The following is a 15,485-nucleotide window of genomic DNA, read 5'->3' as shown; positions in this document are numbered from 1 at the left end:
ATTAGAGGATAGTGCAGTGATATAGTGATGGACCAATGCTTTATATTATATTCACCCAATGTAAACATAATAAAGTGCAGGGACGCTTTATAACACTTGTGAATGTAAACATGGGTATACATGCCCATCAAAAGTAAATAGTCACATAAATGAGACACAATTAAATATATATATTTTTTAAAAGACATTGGTATGAAATTCCCTATTTGTCTCTTAACCTATCTACATTTTAGAGTAACATGTTTTCCTTTCAATTCAACTCCCATGCTCATGTGTATCATACAGGTAGAAAAATCTTCTGTAGATTTCCAATGTATTTAGGTTAACTGCTTACCTTTTTCGATCAGTATGCCATCATCGTCTAGAAGATTTTCTTCCAAAATACTGTCAAATGAAATGGTGTCCAAGGAAACTTGTGATGAAGTTCTGTGCATTTTCTTGTACGAAACTGAGAGGGCTGGTAGATCAGATGGGCAACTCTCATCATCTGTTTCACTTTTCAATACATAAATATAATAGGCCAATATTATTCAACCATGAAATTAAATCAAATGTTTGAGCCATGATTTAATAGATCTAATGAGCCAATTAATCACACAAAACAAATACATGCTATGCAAAACTAAAGAATTCAGTTCAACATAATTGAAACATCTAAGTTATAGAATTATTACTTTATATTTATTCAGGTATATTGTGCGCTTAGTCCCAAAAATATGCAACTACCTCAATGGCCTTGATTTTGAAAATGATGGCAATGCTACCTCCACTGATAAATGGCACACATGATCAGTAAGTTACAGCTGCATGCAAAATGGAGAAATACCGGCTGCCAATAAAAACCACTCTGCTGGTTTAACACTGGAGGTAAAATTACTTCAAGTCAGTGTTTCCCAAACTGTGGGTTGTGAAAGTCCAAGCAATAAATACAGTTGTTTTTAAATTCTGTATTTGTCACATTTGCTGCCTTTCTAATACAGGGAGACCAAATGTCAGGCTATGTCTTCTGACAAACTGTCGATTATTGTTTTTAACAAGGGGATTCAAGGCCACAATCCAGTGGTATATATCAATTTTTGCTTTTCAAAGGAAAAAGGATCTAGAAGAGCAAGATAATTTACAAAATGCTGTAGATGAAGCTTATGACAAGGCTCAGGCAGAACAATCGGATCAGGCTTCACAGTGACAGGACATAAAGGAAGCCCTAAAAGATTTTTTCTTAATAAAAAGAGGTTCTTAATAGCTGTATTTATGATAGTCAGGTGTACGAAGAGGGTGAGAAGATGGGGGCACTTCTCGTCTTGGATGTCCAAACAAAAAAGAAACCAAAACCTTATTACTGGGGTCAGAGATCCTTGTACAAAAAGAATAGAAAGTGCAGAAATTGGGAAAATCCTGGTGGATTATTATGCCTCATTCTATAAGGGGGAAGCAGATATTTTAGAGCCGGCAATGGTAGAACAACTTCTATGTGAAGTGCAGATAACAGAGCTAAAGGGTGAGGCTGTTAACCTTTTAATAAGTCCAATTAACAACGAAGAGGTGTGTAATGCTAAAGGACCGCCAGGGTCCAAAGCCCCATGGAAAGAGGCCTACGGGGAAGAATTTTATGTGCTTTAATTCTTTAACAGTGATTCTTTTAACAAAACTGTTTAATTTCATTTTAGTGGGGGGAACCCATCTCACCCTCTTTTAAAGGAGTATTAATGATTTTTTTTTTCAAATACGGAAAGATGGATTTGAACCATCTTCTTATCGACGCATAACACTTCTTAATACGGATTATAAGAATTTCACAAACATTTTAACTATTTGTGTTAACATTATTATTAATAATTTGATCCACCTTGATCAAAATGATTTTATTAAGGGGCAACGTTTGAGGGCTAACACATTCTATTTGGCTGTGTTTTTCAGTCTTGTTATGTCAGATATATTCCCACAGCCGTTGTGCTGCTAGATGCAGAAAAGGTGTTTGACCTGGTGAGCTGGGGTTTTCCATTTAGAATCTTGGAAACTTCAAGTGTCCAACATTGTGCACGAGGTCTATAACCAGGCTTTATATAAAGGCATTGGCTTAAGCTGTTATAAACAATGAATGTGCGGGTACTATATTCCTTAGTAGAGGCATGCATCAAGGCTGCCCTTTATCGCCTATTTTGTTTTCTTTATTAGTAGAACCTTTAGCCCAATATATCTTCTACCATGAGGGTATTAGCCCCCCATTGATGAATGCTGCCAAAATAAATTTTAAAAAAATGATATGTCGATTTTACTGCCTTATTAAAGTAGTTTTTTTTTTAGATGTGAACAGAATCAAATCTGAGGTAGAGATATGTTCTACTGACTCCCAGTTTGGTTTCTTTTTTAGTTTTTCTTACAGGCATATCGTCTCTGTTCTTAATACCCTATCTTTATTGGAAGTATATTAATTGCCAGTGTTAGTTAAGAAACTAGTCAAGGTGGATAAAGTAAATGACTCCTTAAGCCATTGGTACAGAGAACTTCACCAGGATAACTCTTTCATTGAGATTTTGGGAACAGAATGGCGGTGGTGTACGGGTATTAAAATAGATGAGGATATCAGGCAAAGGTATTTTGACAATGGGTTTTCACTGATAAGGGGGTGGGCGAATTTCCATAGAATTGTGTTTGTTAATGGCTAATAGCTTTATAGTCCCCAAGAAAGGTTTAATACAATGTTTGGAACCATTCATTTTAAAAAATGCCCCAGATGAGAAGGACCAGGAGACTGACAACACGTATTCTGGCTGTGCAAGCCAGTGACTAAGTATTGGGCACAGAATTTTGGGCAGATTTTGTTAAGGGTAGGACATACAGTCAAGCCTTCATAGTCTATTGCCCTGTTAGGTTTTGCCAATCCCTCTCAGTTTAGCAATAAGAGCTCACAATTTATCTTTATTTCTGCAGTTGTGGCTTGCTCAATTATTACGAAACTATGGAAATCACCAGTCAGATCAAACCTGGGGGAACGGCTCAGTAAGATGAGAAAAGTTACTGTGAGAGAGTACTGGTTTAATGCCTGGGTCAATTAACTGCTATGTTATAGGAAAATATGGGGCGATTTCCCAGCTAAAGGTAACCCATGGGAAGAAACTCTCTATTGAGCAATTTAACAGTAGAAGGCATAGACATTTTTGATTTTTCCATTTTAGGAAAACGTTCAGGAAAATATTAACTTTAACCAGCACTGTCACTTTGGTAGTCTACATAGGATTAGGCAGTAAAATAAGCATTTGTCACTTTATAATTGTACATAAAAGGTTTTAAAATGTGCCATGGCAGGACACAGCTTAGAAAGATTAAGCAGTTTAAATTGCACTTGCACTTTAGAAAATGTATTGTGGGGCACTGTAACTGCATTTATTTTTATATATGTTATATATGAAAAGTTGCCTTGGGCGTATAGGGCTTAATGGATCTTGGCATATCTGTTTCCACCAGCACTTTATGGGAAAGGTGATGGGATCTATGAATAATTTGTTTTTCTTTTCTCGCTGTGATGTAAAATATCTGATTTAATTAGACTGTATAAAATGAAGAACATTTAAGCTGTATCCCAAGCACAGCAAAAATAAAATGTTAAAAACCATGGCGATTGGCGTTTACAAACTCTTCTCACTTTGCAGTCAGTACAAAGTAAAGTGAATTATGTGACAATCTTGCTGGAGTACAGAGACTGTGAAAGGAAAGGCAATGTTATTTTTTTAAACAAACAACAAAGTGTAAATATCTGTAAATGAACTGTACACATTCAGCAGTTAGTTAAGCAAAATTGAAGCACATTTTTTGTAATTCTGAAGTGTGATCTAAACAAAGATTTAAATGGATCAAAATAAATCAAGACACCTTACTTGGTAATGCACAAATGATAAATATTAATTGAAACATTATAATTTGTCTACAATATAGTTTTGTGCAAATTTAGTGGTCATTTCAATGGAAGATGGGCTGATTTTTTTAGCTACATTTAAAAAGTTGCCCGCCTCGTATCCATTAAAGCTAGGTGTGTCACAAAAGGTTTTTGTTCTAAAAAGTGGGTTGTGGTTAGAAAACGTTTTTGAAGCACTGCTTTAGGTGATACATTCATTGCAACCATCATGCCCATAACAGGAAATAGAACTGCTCAAAAAGTAGATTTTACCAACACCTTTAATAGGCCAAAAAACAACAATGGTGAACCTGGGATAAAGCAGTAAAAAAAGTGGAAAACATTTTCTCGTAGACTCCTCATACCTGGAAAGAGAACTATGTATTTCAATGAAGGCTAAAAATGGAACGGTTTGTTTCTTTCTTTACACGGCATTAGGCACAGGACATACTTTATGAATTTGACTACATAGATTGGAATTACCTCAAAGCTAGGTCTGCACGTTATGTTAGACCTTGAAACCGAGTTTAAGCTAACAACCATTTTTCTGAGGAAATTAAACTAAGTAAAGGATCAAGACAGGGCTGTGTCGCACCAACTTTATACTTGTCATATCAAAGAACTTGGAAAAACTCAAGCATAAAAGGGTTATGAAGCAAAAACAAAAATAAGATACATTTGTTTACAGATTTTATTTCCTTTCGGATGAGAAACTTGAAAAAACACATTACAGTGCTTCTCTCTAAACTATTTCTAGGAGTACCTGGATTTAAAATGACTTTTCCAAAATCATCAGCTCAAAGAATCTCTAAATCCCATGAGAAAATCCACTTGCTGAAACACTGTGCTAATGACACTAGATGCACATCCAGTGATTTTTAGATAGCACAGTGGTGACACCTTTTAATGAAAATTCACAGACATGTTAAATGACGACTATGAGCAAAGTTTTGTAATGGGGTCAGTTTATTTATTCTGCTACTGCAAATGTGCCCTCAATAATGTTCTAACCCTGCAATTTGACTTTACTATTGATATGGGATGGAATGTACAAGAACGATACGTTGCGGAACGATTCTACTACGTAGGGCTTATCAATTATAGCAGACTGCTTGAGATTAGTTTATGTAGGTTTGTCTTCTTTGCCAGTCACTTAATTAACTGGCACCATCAGTAAGAGAGAAAGAAATGGACGCTAAAGAATCACATTTTAACGTCTATTGGAAGAGTCATCTATCTGTTGGCATGTTTGTAGGCACAAAAACCTTTTTTTAAATTTGGGGATGCAAAAATGTTATAATAGTGAATCATCCATTGTGACTAGGATTATAGTCTTTGTACTGAATGTTTTAATCATTGCTTATATTTTATGTGAGCTATAAGGAACAATCCAATAAAGCACTTTGGGCCAGATGTACTACGGATATTTGTATGCGCAAACAGGTCTTTTGGCCATGTACAAGCCCTATTTTGTGACTCGCTATTAGAAAGGGGCGTTCCCTTCTTAATAGTGACCCCAAATGCCATGTATGACAGTTTTGTGCCAGCAATTGCGGTCGCAAAACAGTCGCAGTTTACCACCCTTCACAGAAGGGTGGTAAACCACTCGCAAACGGGAAGACCCCTTCCCCTTTGTGACTGGCTCTAAAAATATTTTTTAAGGGCAGGCAGTGGTCCTAGGGACCACTGCCTGCCCTTAAAAAATGAAACAAAAACGTTTCCCCGTTTTCCCTTTAAGGAGAACGGGCTGCATTAAAAAACAAAAAACTGCTTTATTGAAAAGAGATTTATTGGGAGAGCCAGCCATTCCCAATGGGGGTCGCAAATTGCGAGTGCCTCATGAATATGCATGAGGCATGCAATTTGCGACCCCATTGGGAATCGCAATCAGTGTCGCAGACACTGTTGGACATACCAATTTGCGACTCGCAAATTACTATTGCGACGTAATTTGCGAGTCGCAAATTCATTGGTCGTACATCTGGTCCTTTATGACTGATTGACCCACCTGAAGTGTAATTAGGGTAAAACTTGAGAAATACTTTTGTTGAAGGATCTCTGGCAATGTCACTTAATTTAGCATTTGTATTTTTGGCAGGTGATATTCTTTTAAGATAGATAATACAACTTTACCCACTGCTGTATTTTTTAGCTGTCAAAAATCAGATTATGTATTTTGGGAGTGGTAATAGAACATGCCAATAATGCTGAGATTACCAGGTATTTTCAGTGGTGCAGTAATTTACCAACAATGGCAATTCATCAGGAACAAATACCTACAGATTACTTAGTATTCATTTAACAAACAAATATTATTCAAACAATAACAATTGATTTCATAGATCCCAACAGAGTGGGAAATACACTGTACCATTTCAAAATGCACCTTAAGAATCTTCTTATCCACAGCCCATTCATTTAGCTGCTTATTTGACACGCTCCCTTAAATAATGTTAAAACCCAATAATGAGTATATTTGCAAAATTCTTTCTTACCCGAAATGCATAAGGGGGATACCTCACCTCACCTGGCAGCGGCTCAGGGAAAAAAAAGGGAGGCACCGCTCTAAGGTAAAAATGGGAAAATACCTCATTCATTTTGGTATCCCAGTAATCCCAACATCCTATAAACTACTTCTGCATGATAGAAGTAACATGTAAAACACACACAAAACATAGAACCAAGGCTTTTTTAATTTCAGTTATGGGGTCATCACAGTTTTGTGAACAAAATAAAACTGATGTTTCCCAAAGCATGAATACAAAAATCTATCTAAGAATAGAGGCCAGAAATGCGTTCTTTTATATATCAATCTGTGATAGAAAATTATGGGGAATGACTAATAAAGGAACCTTCTAATCTATGCACATCTGCACGATAAACAGAACCCCTAGAGCAAATCTGTATGCCCTGTACTATGCCAGTACTAGGTCATTCCACTTATTGTCACCACGCACTCTACTCTATCTAAAGAAAAAAGGTATGGCCCTGTGATTAAGTTCATAAAACTGCCAACCACAAAACAGTTTGTGGCTAAAAGACCTCTTACTGAGAGAATAGATTGCCTCTTTGGCTTGGAAGTTCATTATCCCGTTTCCGGATAGCATTCCTCAGCCTCCACATTGAAAAAAATATAGTTCTCAAAGGATACGATGTCAATGCTGATCACCGTGTGTCTGGCGGGATATCTATATTAACGGTCTTGTTTTAAATGAGTGCACGCACAAAGGAGAAAACTCGACTTTAAAGCTACTCACCGCGAGCATTACAACATAATGATGTCAAGAAATCATGACATTCAAGGAGTGTATTTTTTCCCTTAGAGCGGTGCCTCCCTTTTTTCCCTGAGCCACTGCCAGGTGAGGCGAGGTGAGGTATCCCCCTTATGCATTTCGGGTAAGAAAGAATTTTGCATATACTCATTATTGGGTTTGTATAGATGATAAATATACCGTCACTACTATTTTTGTTGTGTTCTGAACGTGTGATCTTTGTGCATACTGAAATGGTTTCACCTATCTCCTTCACTATGTTACAGAAAGTAAAGGAGTACGGAATTTGCAGAAGGAAGGAATGTACATTCCTGATTGCAGGTGACTCGGTTGTATCTGTTCCAACCGTTTCAATTTTACTTGTTTTGACATATTTTTTTAGTCATATCACACTTTCTCACATTTGCAGTAGCAATATAGTTATGGTCCTGAAGAAAGCACTGGATGACAAGCTCTCCGTATGTGCTGAAACATGTTGACCTCTCTTTTGATCAACAGACAGTTATTTGCTACAGACTGTCGTTTGCACTGTTTTTAGTTTGGGCTGTGAGGAACACATTTAAAGGCAGGGTTTCTCATAGGTCAATTTTAAATTCACATATCACATCATTGCGCACTGCATTCTTTTCCCACACATACTCAATTGCTCTCATCTGGTAGTGTAGACAGGAGTTTGGTTACTCTCTCATAAAACATCCTCGGGCTCCCCCATCCTTCTGATGAGGTTGTAGCCCTTAGTGTGACATCAATGAGGAGACCCAGATGATGAAGCATGTCACCTGGTGGTGAGTGATGGGAATCCGTTCACTTAAATAGGACTTTCCATTGTAGTGATCTTAATTAAGATAGTTGGCGCATACACTAATATTGTTCTGCTCTACAGTTCACAGCGTTCAGAGGTTTGCTTTTAGACCCTTGGATATTTATGTTGTTTATATTAAACAGATGAAACTTTTTATTCAGTGATTTTGTTCATATAAGGTAAAGGCAATAACCAATTGTAATTTTGTAATTACGAACTCAAGTAATTAGCTGTTTTAACATAAACATTCTTAGATATTACGTAATTAAGTAAAATATCCCTGATATACATTTACATAGGTGGTATCCACAGTTCCGAATCTAAGTGGTGAGATTAGTGCAAGCACTTTTAGGCCCGACCTTCTCTCTTCATACCCATGATGCCTTTGAATATTTGTATCCAATTTTTGTTGGAAAACGTCTTGACACACCTTAGGTGGATCTGAATTGAGATGTGTGCTGTTTTCCTGTAATTTTATTTATTTGTTTACCTTAAAAATCACTGTTGATAGACATCTCAATTAAGACAAGGTCACTTCTGTGCAGATAATTGTATATTGTGACCTTTTATTATAGCCATAGTATTTGCAGGTAGTACTGCATTTTATTCATACTTGATTTGAACAGCCAACACATGTTTCACCCCTTACAGAGCCTGTACGGCTGGGGCTCTCTCAAAGCTGAAAATCCAATAAAGGAAACATAAATATATATGAGTGAACATTTCACCCTTGTGAGCCATGGTTTTAAGGTAAGTGCTCAAGTTCGAAGAAGAAGATTTTCTTTGATTAGTGTTCAAAGGAGAAAAGGGGGAAGAAACTGAGGGGGAGATTTCTGTTGTACCCATATCCCAATTAGTATACACTCAGGTTTTTGACTTTGTCAGTGCTTGTTTTGTTTGGTCTTGGTTTTTGCAAGGCTTTAATGTTGGGGAAAGTGCTGGGCTCTCATCAATCTAAATAAAAAAAAAACATTAGCTAAAAGCAAAAATATATTTTAACCTCTCAAAAAGCATCCGTTTACATAGTAGTCCCTGCACTTAAGGTAACCACCGCGTGGGTGGATGTGATCCATGTAAAATGGCAGAAGGCAATCACTCACAGTGGTTGAAGGGAACTGACCCATGGCCCCATTGCTGTACACTGTAGTAGGTGGAAGAAGAATGTGAATGGCAAAATAACAGACAAATGGATTAGGTGGGTTGGTTGAAAGCCCCTATAACTAAGTATATTCTACTGTGAGGATTGTGGTGTATTATATGGTTGTGTGGCCTTACCATGTAATTCACTCGCAAAAACGGTCTTGGGTCTAGTCAGGCTCATATGCAAAACCTTTAGCCAAACCCTGGGTAGCTGTGTCTTCGAGCAGCAAGGCTTAATGAAAGGATCTAGTATAAAGCACCAAGCAACGAAATAAAGTCACAACACGGAAAAAATCTGACAGCAATTTATTCAAATAGATTAGAGTTTTATGAATTTTTAGACACCAAGATAAGCAAAATCCACAGGAAGGATCCAGAGATATAGATTTTTAAGTAAAATGTAAATCTCAGCCTTTTTGGTCGCAAGTGCAAACAAGCATTGGTAACTGTAAAGTTTAGAAACTTTTGAAAAGTTTGAAAGATTTGTATTTGACTACTCCGGCCCGAGTGGGCCAAGTAAATCTGGCAGCGAGAAGGTCAGGGGGGCCAGTAAGGAATATTTAGATCGTTACCTGGTCACCAGAGCAGCCTCAAGTCTGGTTCCACACTTTTCCCCAGGATCGCCGTAGAGTTGTCTTGATGCAGGATTCTGGATGCTGAAAGATGCTCTGGGTGCTGTATGATTGATGGGGGGAGTCCTTGCGGTTATTCCTCCATCCACAGGTAAGGTGGGGAAACTTTGACGACAAGGGTCGGTGTCCCCCGAATTCCTCTTTCAGCCAGTAGAAGGCCAGCTGTAGCTGGGCTACCGATCTCCATACACAGGGGGTCCAGCTGTATACTTTGTGAGGGCTGGTGTTCCTCTTTGGACGCCAATCTGGAGTGAGACAATACTCTCGGGTCGAGCAGACTCAGGTGCAACTTTTGAACATTGATGATTGGTCTCTTGGGTCGCCCAGCGGCGGTCAGCAATGATTCACAGAATGTGGTGACAGACTTGTTGGAATGGGCTTCTTCAACTTTGACAGCCATGGTGCTTGTTCCAGGGAGTCAACTGACTGACCCTTGAAGTCACTTCTTTGGTCTGGGGCTCGGCCATTACTTTTCCATGAGCCAGTGGCCACAGTCGTTCCTTTGCTAGCTAAAGTTGCGGCAGGTACAGTGCAGCATTCTGGGCAGTCTCTCTTGCCAGGTTTCAGGGTCAGCAAGGTAGTCTTTCTTCAGTCCTCTCCCCAGTTTTGTCAAAATCTGAGGTTCAAGGTGTCAGGTCTGCCATATTTATCCCAATAAAATGCCTTGGGGGGATGATAGGGTCACTAGCCAATAGGCTCTCCGAGTCGAAAAAAACAACAGCATCAGTCCAAAACTTTGGGGTAATCATGCTAAAAGAGGCATTTCCATACATATACATCTAATAATGATTTGCTAATCAATATAGGAGTAGCGAATCATAAGAATTTCAGGTTCTTGGTTCAAAATGTTGGCAGACACACAGCTGATAGTCCAAAAAGGAAGTCCAAAGCCATAGTGAGTGTTCAGAAGTGGTAATATAAATTGTGGTTGCTGCTGGAAATGGAAAACCATTCCTGACACTTGTAGGATCATGGGGGAAGAAGAGGGTGGGCTGAGGTGGGTGGAGGGATTTGAAAAAACGTGTAAACAATTGCTTATTTGTCAGAGGGCTTAGAAGTTTTAGCATGTCCATAAGTGTTGATGTCATTAACGCTTATATGTATGTAAATTAAGGAAAGTAAAATGAGTGATGGGATAAGAGGCATCAGATTTTATATTTATTTGGTTCCTTGAAGGGTTTGGTTGCATTGTGTTTACTGGTTACATGGTTGATCAAGGAGGGTGGGGGAGAGAGGGATATGCCTAGTTGAAATCAAAATCTGTTCCAATATTAAATGTGCTGATTAGTGGTAGCATACTTCTAGATGTTGCTAAAATTAAATAAAGTACCTTTGTAGTAAATAAAGATGTTAAAAAAGTTCTCTAGATGCCTGGTACTTTAGCCATTACAATGGCTCCTGAATACTGGGTTCAAGATATTATATGAGAAAAATATCATGATCAAAATATAGAGGGATAGAATATCGAAAGGTAAGTTTGTATAGATTTTCTATACCTTTCTATATATTCAGGGTACACAAATGTGGAGTTCAGAATAGTAAATCTATACTTTCCTCTGTGCACTTACTCCTCATATTTTCCCCACAATCTTGTCCACGATATTAGTGTGCCACAATATTCTTGCACTCGATATTCAAGAGTACAATCAGTCTTGATTTAAGACCTTATTTGAAAATATAGAGTGGCACTGTACAACCTATAATGCTCTGTGCTCTACGAAGTTCATGGAGAAGTTTCTTCTATTTCTTCTCAATTATTTCTTGCTCTCAGTGCTTAAAAATATAGATTACTGCATGCAATAACCCTCACCCTGTCACCTGGCAAGTGACTGGTGACATTCCAATAGACAGAGAATAGGTATTCTACTATTTCATCCCTCATAGTTATGCTTATTAATCAGAGGAAGACATTTCCTGGTATGTGCAGTACTGAAATTTGCAAACCAGGGAGCAAGATGCAAAAGTCCTTAATGAAGCCATCAGCCCCTGCCCTATTTTAATAGTCCTATTGAAGTTCTTGATAGAAAAACAAACCATCTACAACTAAGGTTGAAAGCACTGGTGCACAATTATCAGTCAACCAGGTATCTGAAATAAACATAGCAAACACAAAAGATTACTTTCAGGCAACATTAAAAGGACGCAATGCCGTAAAAAGTAGAGATTCACAGATAGCTCACGATTTCAAAGCAGCATTAAGAAAAAACAGCAGTCTTACATGCTTCATGGCACTCCAGACCAGAACAAGCCCAATCAGATTTCAGCAAAGCAGTTTGTGAATATAGTGATCTGTTAAAATCTGTAAATATTATCAAGAGAAGGAGTGAAGAGGTTCACCAACTACAAGGACGCCATGACTGACTACCACAATCAGATCAGAGCCACCAAGAGGGACTTCATCCACAACAAAATCCTGGCGTACTCCACCAACTCCAAGAAACTTTTCAGTGTCATTCAAGAAATCACCAACCCACGCAGTGAAGCCACAGACATCACCCCATCCCAAGATCTGTGCGAAAAGCTTGGAACCTATTTCCACCTCAAGATCAAAAACCTCTACGACAACTTCATCAACCATCCACCTGGCGCAACAGACGGCCCCCGCCCCCAACCCCGTCCAGAAACACCGGCCAGCCCACCATCTCCAACTGGACACCAATCACGGCCGAAGACACCGCCTCGACCATGAAAAGCATCCACTTGGGGGCCCCAACCGACCCCTGTGCCCCTCACATCTACCACAGAGCAGCGGCCGCCATCGCACCCGAACTACAGCAAACCATCAACACCACCTTCAAAACAGGCACCTTCCCAGACGACTGGAAGCGTGCAGAAGTCAGACCCCTGTTCAAGAAGCCCACAGCTGACCCCACCTACCTCAAGAACTATCGGCCCATCTCACTCCTCCCCTTCGCTGCCAAAGTTGCAGAAAAAACAGTAAACAGGAAACTGACACGATTCATTGAAGAGACCGCCTTCCTCGACCCGTCCCAATCCAGATTCCGAAGCAACACATCACAGAGACCGCTCTACTCGCCGCCACAGACGACATCCACACCCTCCTGGACCAAGGCCATTCCGCAGCCCTCATCCTACTCGACCTATCAGCGACCTTCGACACCGTCTCCCACCGCACACTAGTCGCCAGACTACACGACGCAGGCATACAAGGAGCAGCCCTGGACTGGATCTAATCGTTCCTCACCGGAAGAAGCCAAAGGATCAGACTCCCACCCTTCCTCTCCTACTCCACGAAAATCACCTGTGGAGTCCCACAGGGTTTATCACCGGGCCCCACCCTCTTCAACATCTACATGGCCCTCCTCGCAGCCATAGTCCGATAACACGGCCTCAACATCGTATCCTACGCCGGCGACAACCAGCTCATCCTCTCCTTCACCAAAGACCCCACCACTGCCAAACTCAACTTCCAGAAAGGAATGCAAGACGTCACTGTCTAGATGACCAACAGCTGCCTGAAGCTCAACCCTGAGAAGATGGAAGTCCTCGTCCTCGGTACCACCTCTTCTGCATGGGACAGCACCTGATGGCCGACCACCCTCGGAAGCCCACCTACCCCCTCAGACCACGCCAAGAACCTCGGCATTTTACTCGACTCATCACTCACCATGAACCGACAGGTCAACGCCGTCACCTCCAGCTGCTTCAACACCCTCCGCATCCACCGCAAGACCTTCAAGTGGATACCCCCCCCTCCGATTCAAGGAAGACAGTCACCCACGCACTCATCACCAGCAGACTGGACTATGGAAACACACTCTACGCCGGCATCAACATGTCCCTACTCCGCAAACTCCATACAATACAGAACACCGCTGCCAGACTCGTCCTCGGCATCCCCCGACACAAACACATCAGCCAACACCTACGAAGTCTCCACTGGCACCCTGTGGAGAAAAGAGTCACTTTCAGAATCCTCACTCACGCCTACAAATGCCTACACAACAACGGACCCAAATACCTCAATGCCACAATCAACTTCCACGTACCCAAAAGAAACATCCGATCTTCCAACCTCGCAACGGCCAAAACCCCGCGCATCCACAGAGCCAGAGCAGGAGGAAGAACCTTCTCGCACATTGCAGCCAAGACCGGGAACGAGCTATCGGCAGACATCAGACGCCCCCTCCCTGAACACCTTCAGGAAGACCCTCAAGACCAGACTCTTCGGCTAAACAGATCTGCGGACCCCCCCTCCTCAGCGCCTTGAGACCCTCACGGGTGAGTAGCACGCTTACAATTCCCTGATTGACTGATTGAGTAAGTCGTGGACTCACCCTCCTCTGTGAATCATGAAAAAACAAGGAAAGTCCACCCTTTTAAACAGAATAATAATATCCTTCCTAGTTCAGTTCAATGGTGTCAAGAACTGTACGTTTCTCTAAAAAAGTATAGGAAAACACAATGTTTTGTTAAAATAACCCTCACCCACCAAAAGGTCCCTTGCTGGCATGCTTCATCATCGGGTTCTGCCCGCTGCTGGACGGGGCGTGCTACGACCGCCGAAGACGTGGGAGCACTTATTAGTGAGGTGATGCTATGTGTACTGTGAGAGTGGAAGGGTCAGAGTGAATATAGTGAGTTTAAAAAATACCTGGCTGTGTGGAAACTTAAATGTAATACTCCCTATAGCTGGTATTGGTAAAAATGGGGAGTGGAGGATGTATGCTATAATGGGCTACTTCCTCCCTAGTCTACATATTTCGAAGCAATCCCCCTGGCTTCTCATCAGAACCAAAAAAGTGATCCCTGCACCAGTCTAAATAGGAAACAACAATGTGGTCTGCCTACTCAATGTTGCAGATAATTGTGCATATTAAAAGCATGCACTTATACAATACCCAATTGTTATAGTCATGTAAGTTAATACTTTAGTTACCAAACTATAGACCCATGAGCTATTTTCATGGGAGGGGAGGAGCGCTTGTAGTCACACAGTTGTCAAAGCTGCTCTCTCACCCGAGCAATGCCTACCCATGGCTCCGATGAACTGTGTGACTACAAGCGCACTTAAGCATGTGTTTTGTTCTCATTAACACGTTCCTTTTCCTTCCCCTCATATTCCTTGTTGTTTTGTTTTTTGTTGCAAACCTCATTATCCAACAATAAACCTGGCAATTCTGAACCCTCATTATCTTTTGCCATACCCTTCTCATTACTTTTCTTCTGATACAAAGCCACTCCTCAAATTCCAGGTCTGACCATTGTCCAGTTGACCAAGTTACCCCCATCATGACTCACTTGATATGGGTCTCTAAATTTGGTCAAGCCTTTGCTAACTCCTCCCGGTTTGACTTTTAACCAAACCCATGCCTGAATGAACATTCCATGTACTCATTCAGTACTTGCTCCCACTCTCTTTTCTCTTATTTTCATTACACATTCATGATGGTACCATCTTGGTGCCAGGTTGTCTACCCCTCATCATCTCAAAGGGACTCTTGCTAGTTCCAGAATGTATGGTGGTACGATATGACCACAACATTTCTTTTATGGCATTCTGCACTCGGACAACAGTTGTGCATGTAAGTTGCATAGTACCTTTGACTATCCTATTTACTCTTTCACACAATCCATTGCCTTGTGGAATCTACAAGGAGGTGCACGCATGCTTTATTCCCAGTTTTGAAAATTCATTTTCTATCTCTAAGGAAGTTAGTTGTGTGCCATTGTCAGTGCGGATCACAGCAGGAATTCCCTCACATCGAAACACCTCACTCAACACA

At 40.5% G+C, this 15,485-nt stretch overlaps 1 protein-coding gene across 1 annotated transcript in view; it reads right to left on the bottom strand.

Annotated features, from left to right (window-relative positions):
- BLTP3B (bridge-like lipid transfer protein family member 3B) overlaps window positions 1-15,485 on the bottom strand; it is a 291,550-nt gene that overhangs the window by 85,883 nt on the left and 190,182 nt on the right. Inside the window, exon 15 of the mRNA XM_085653855.1 lies at window positions 335-495. Coding sequence (XP_085509981.1) covers window positions 335-495 — 161 coding nt within the window. The remainder of the gene's footprint in view (window positions 1-334; window positions 496-15,485) is intronic.

This window comes from Triturus cristatus, chromosome 4_1 (assembly GCF_964204655.1).
Source record: "Triturus cristatus chromosome 4_1, aTriCri1.1, whole genome shotgun sequence".
Classification (NCBI taxonomy): domain Eukaryota; kingdom Metazoa; phylum Chordata; class Amphibia; order Caudata; family Salamandridae; genus Triturus; species Triturus cristatus.
The sequence above is the reverse complement of the archived record's forward strand: the minus strand, read 5'-3'. Positions and strand labels throughout refer to the sequence as shown.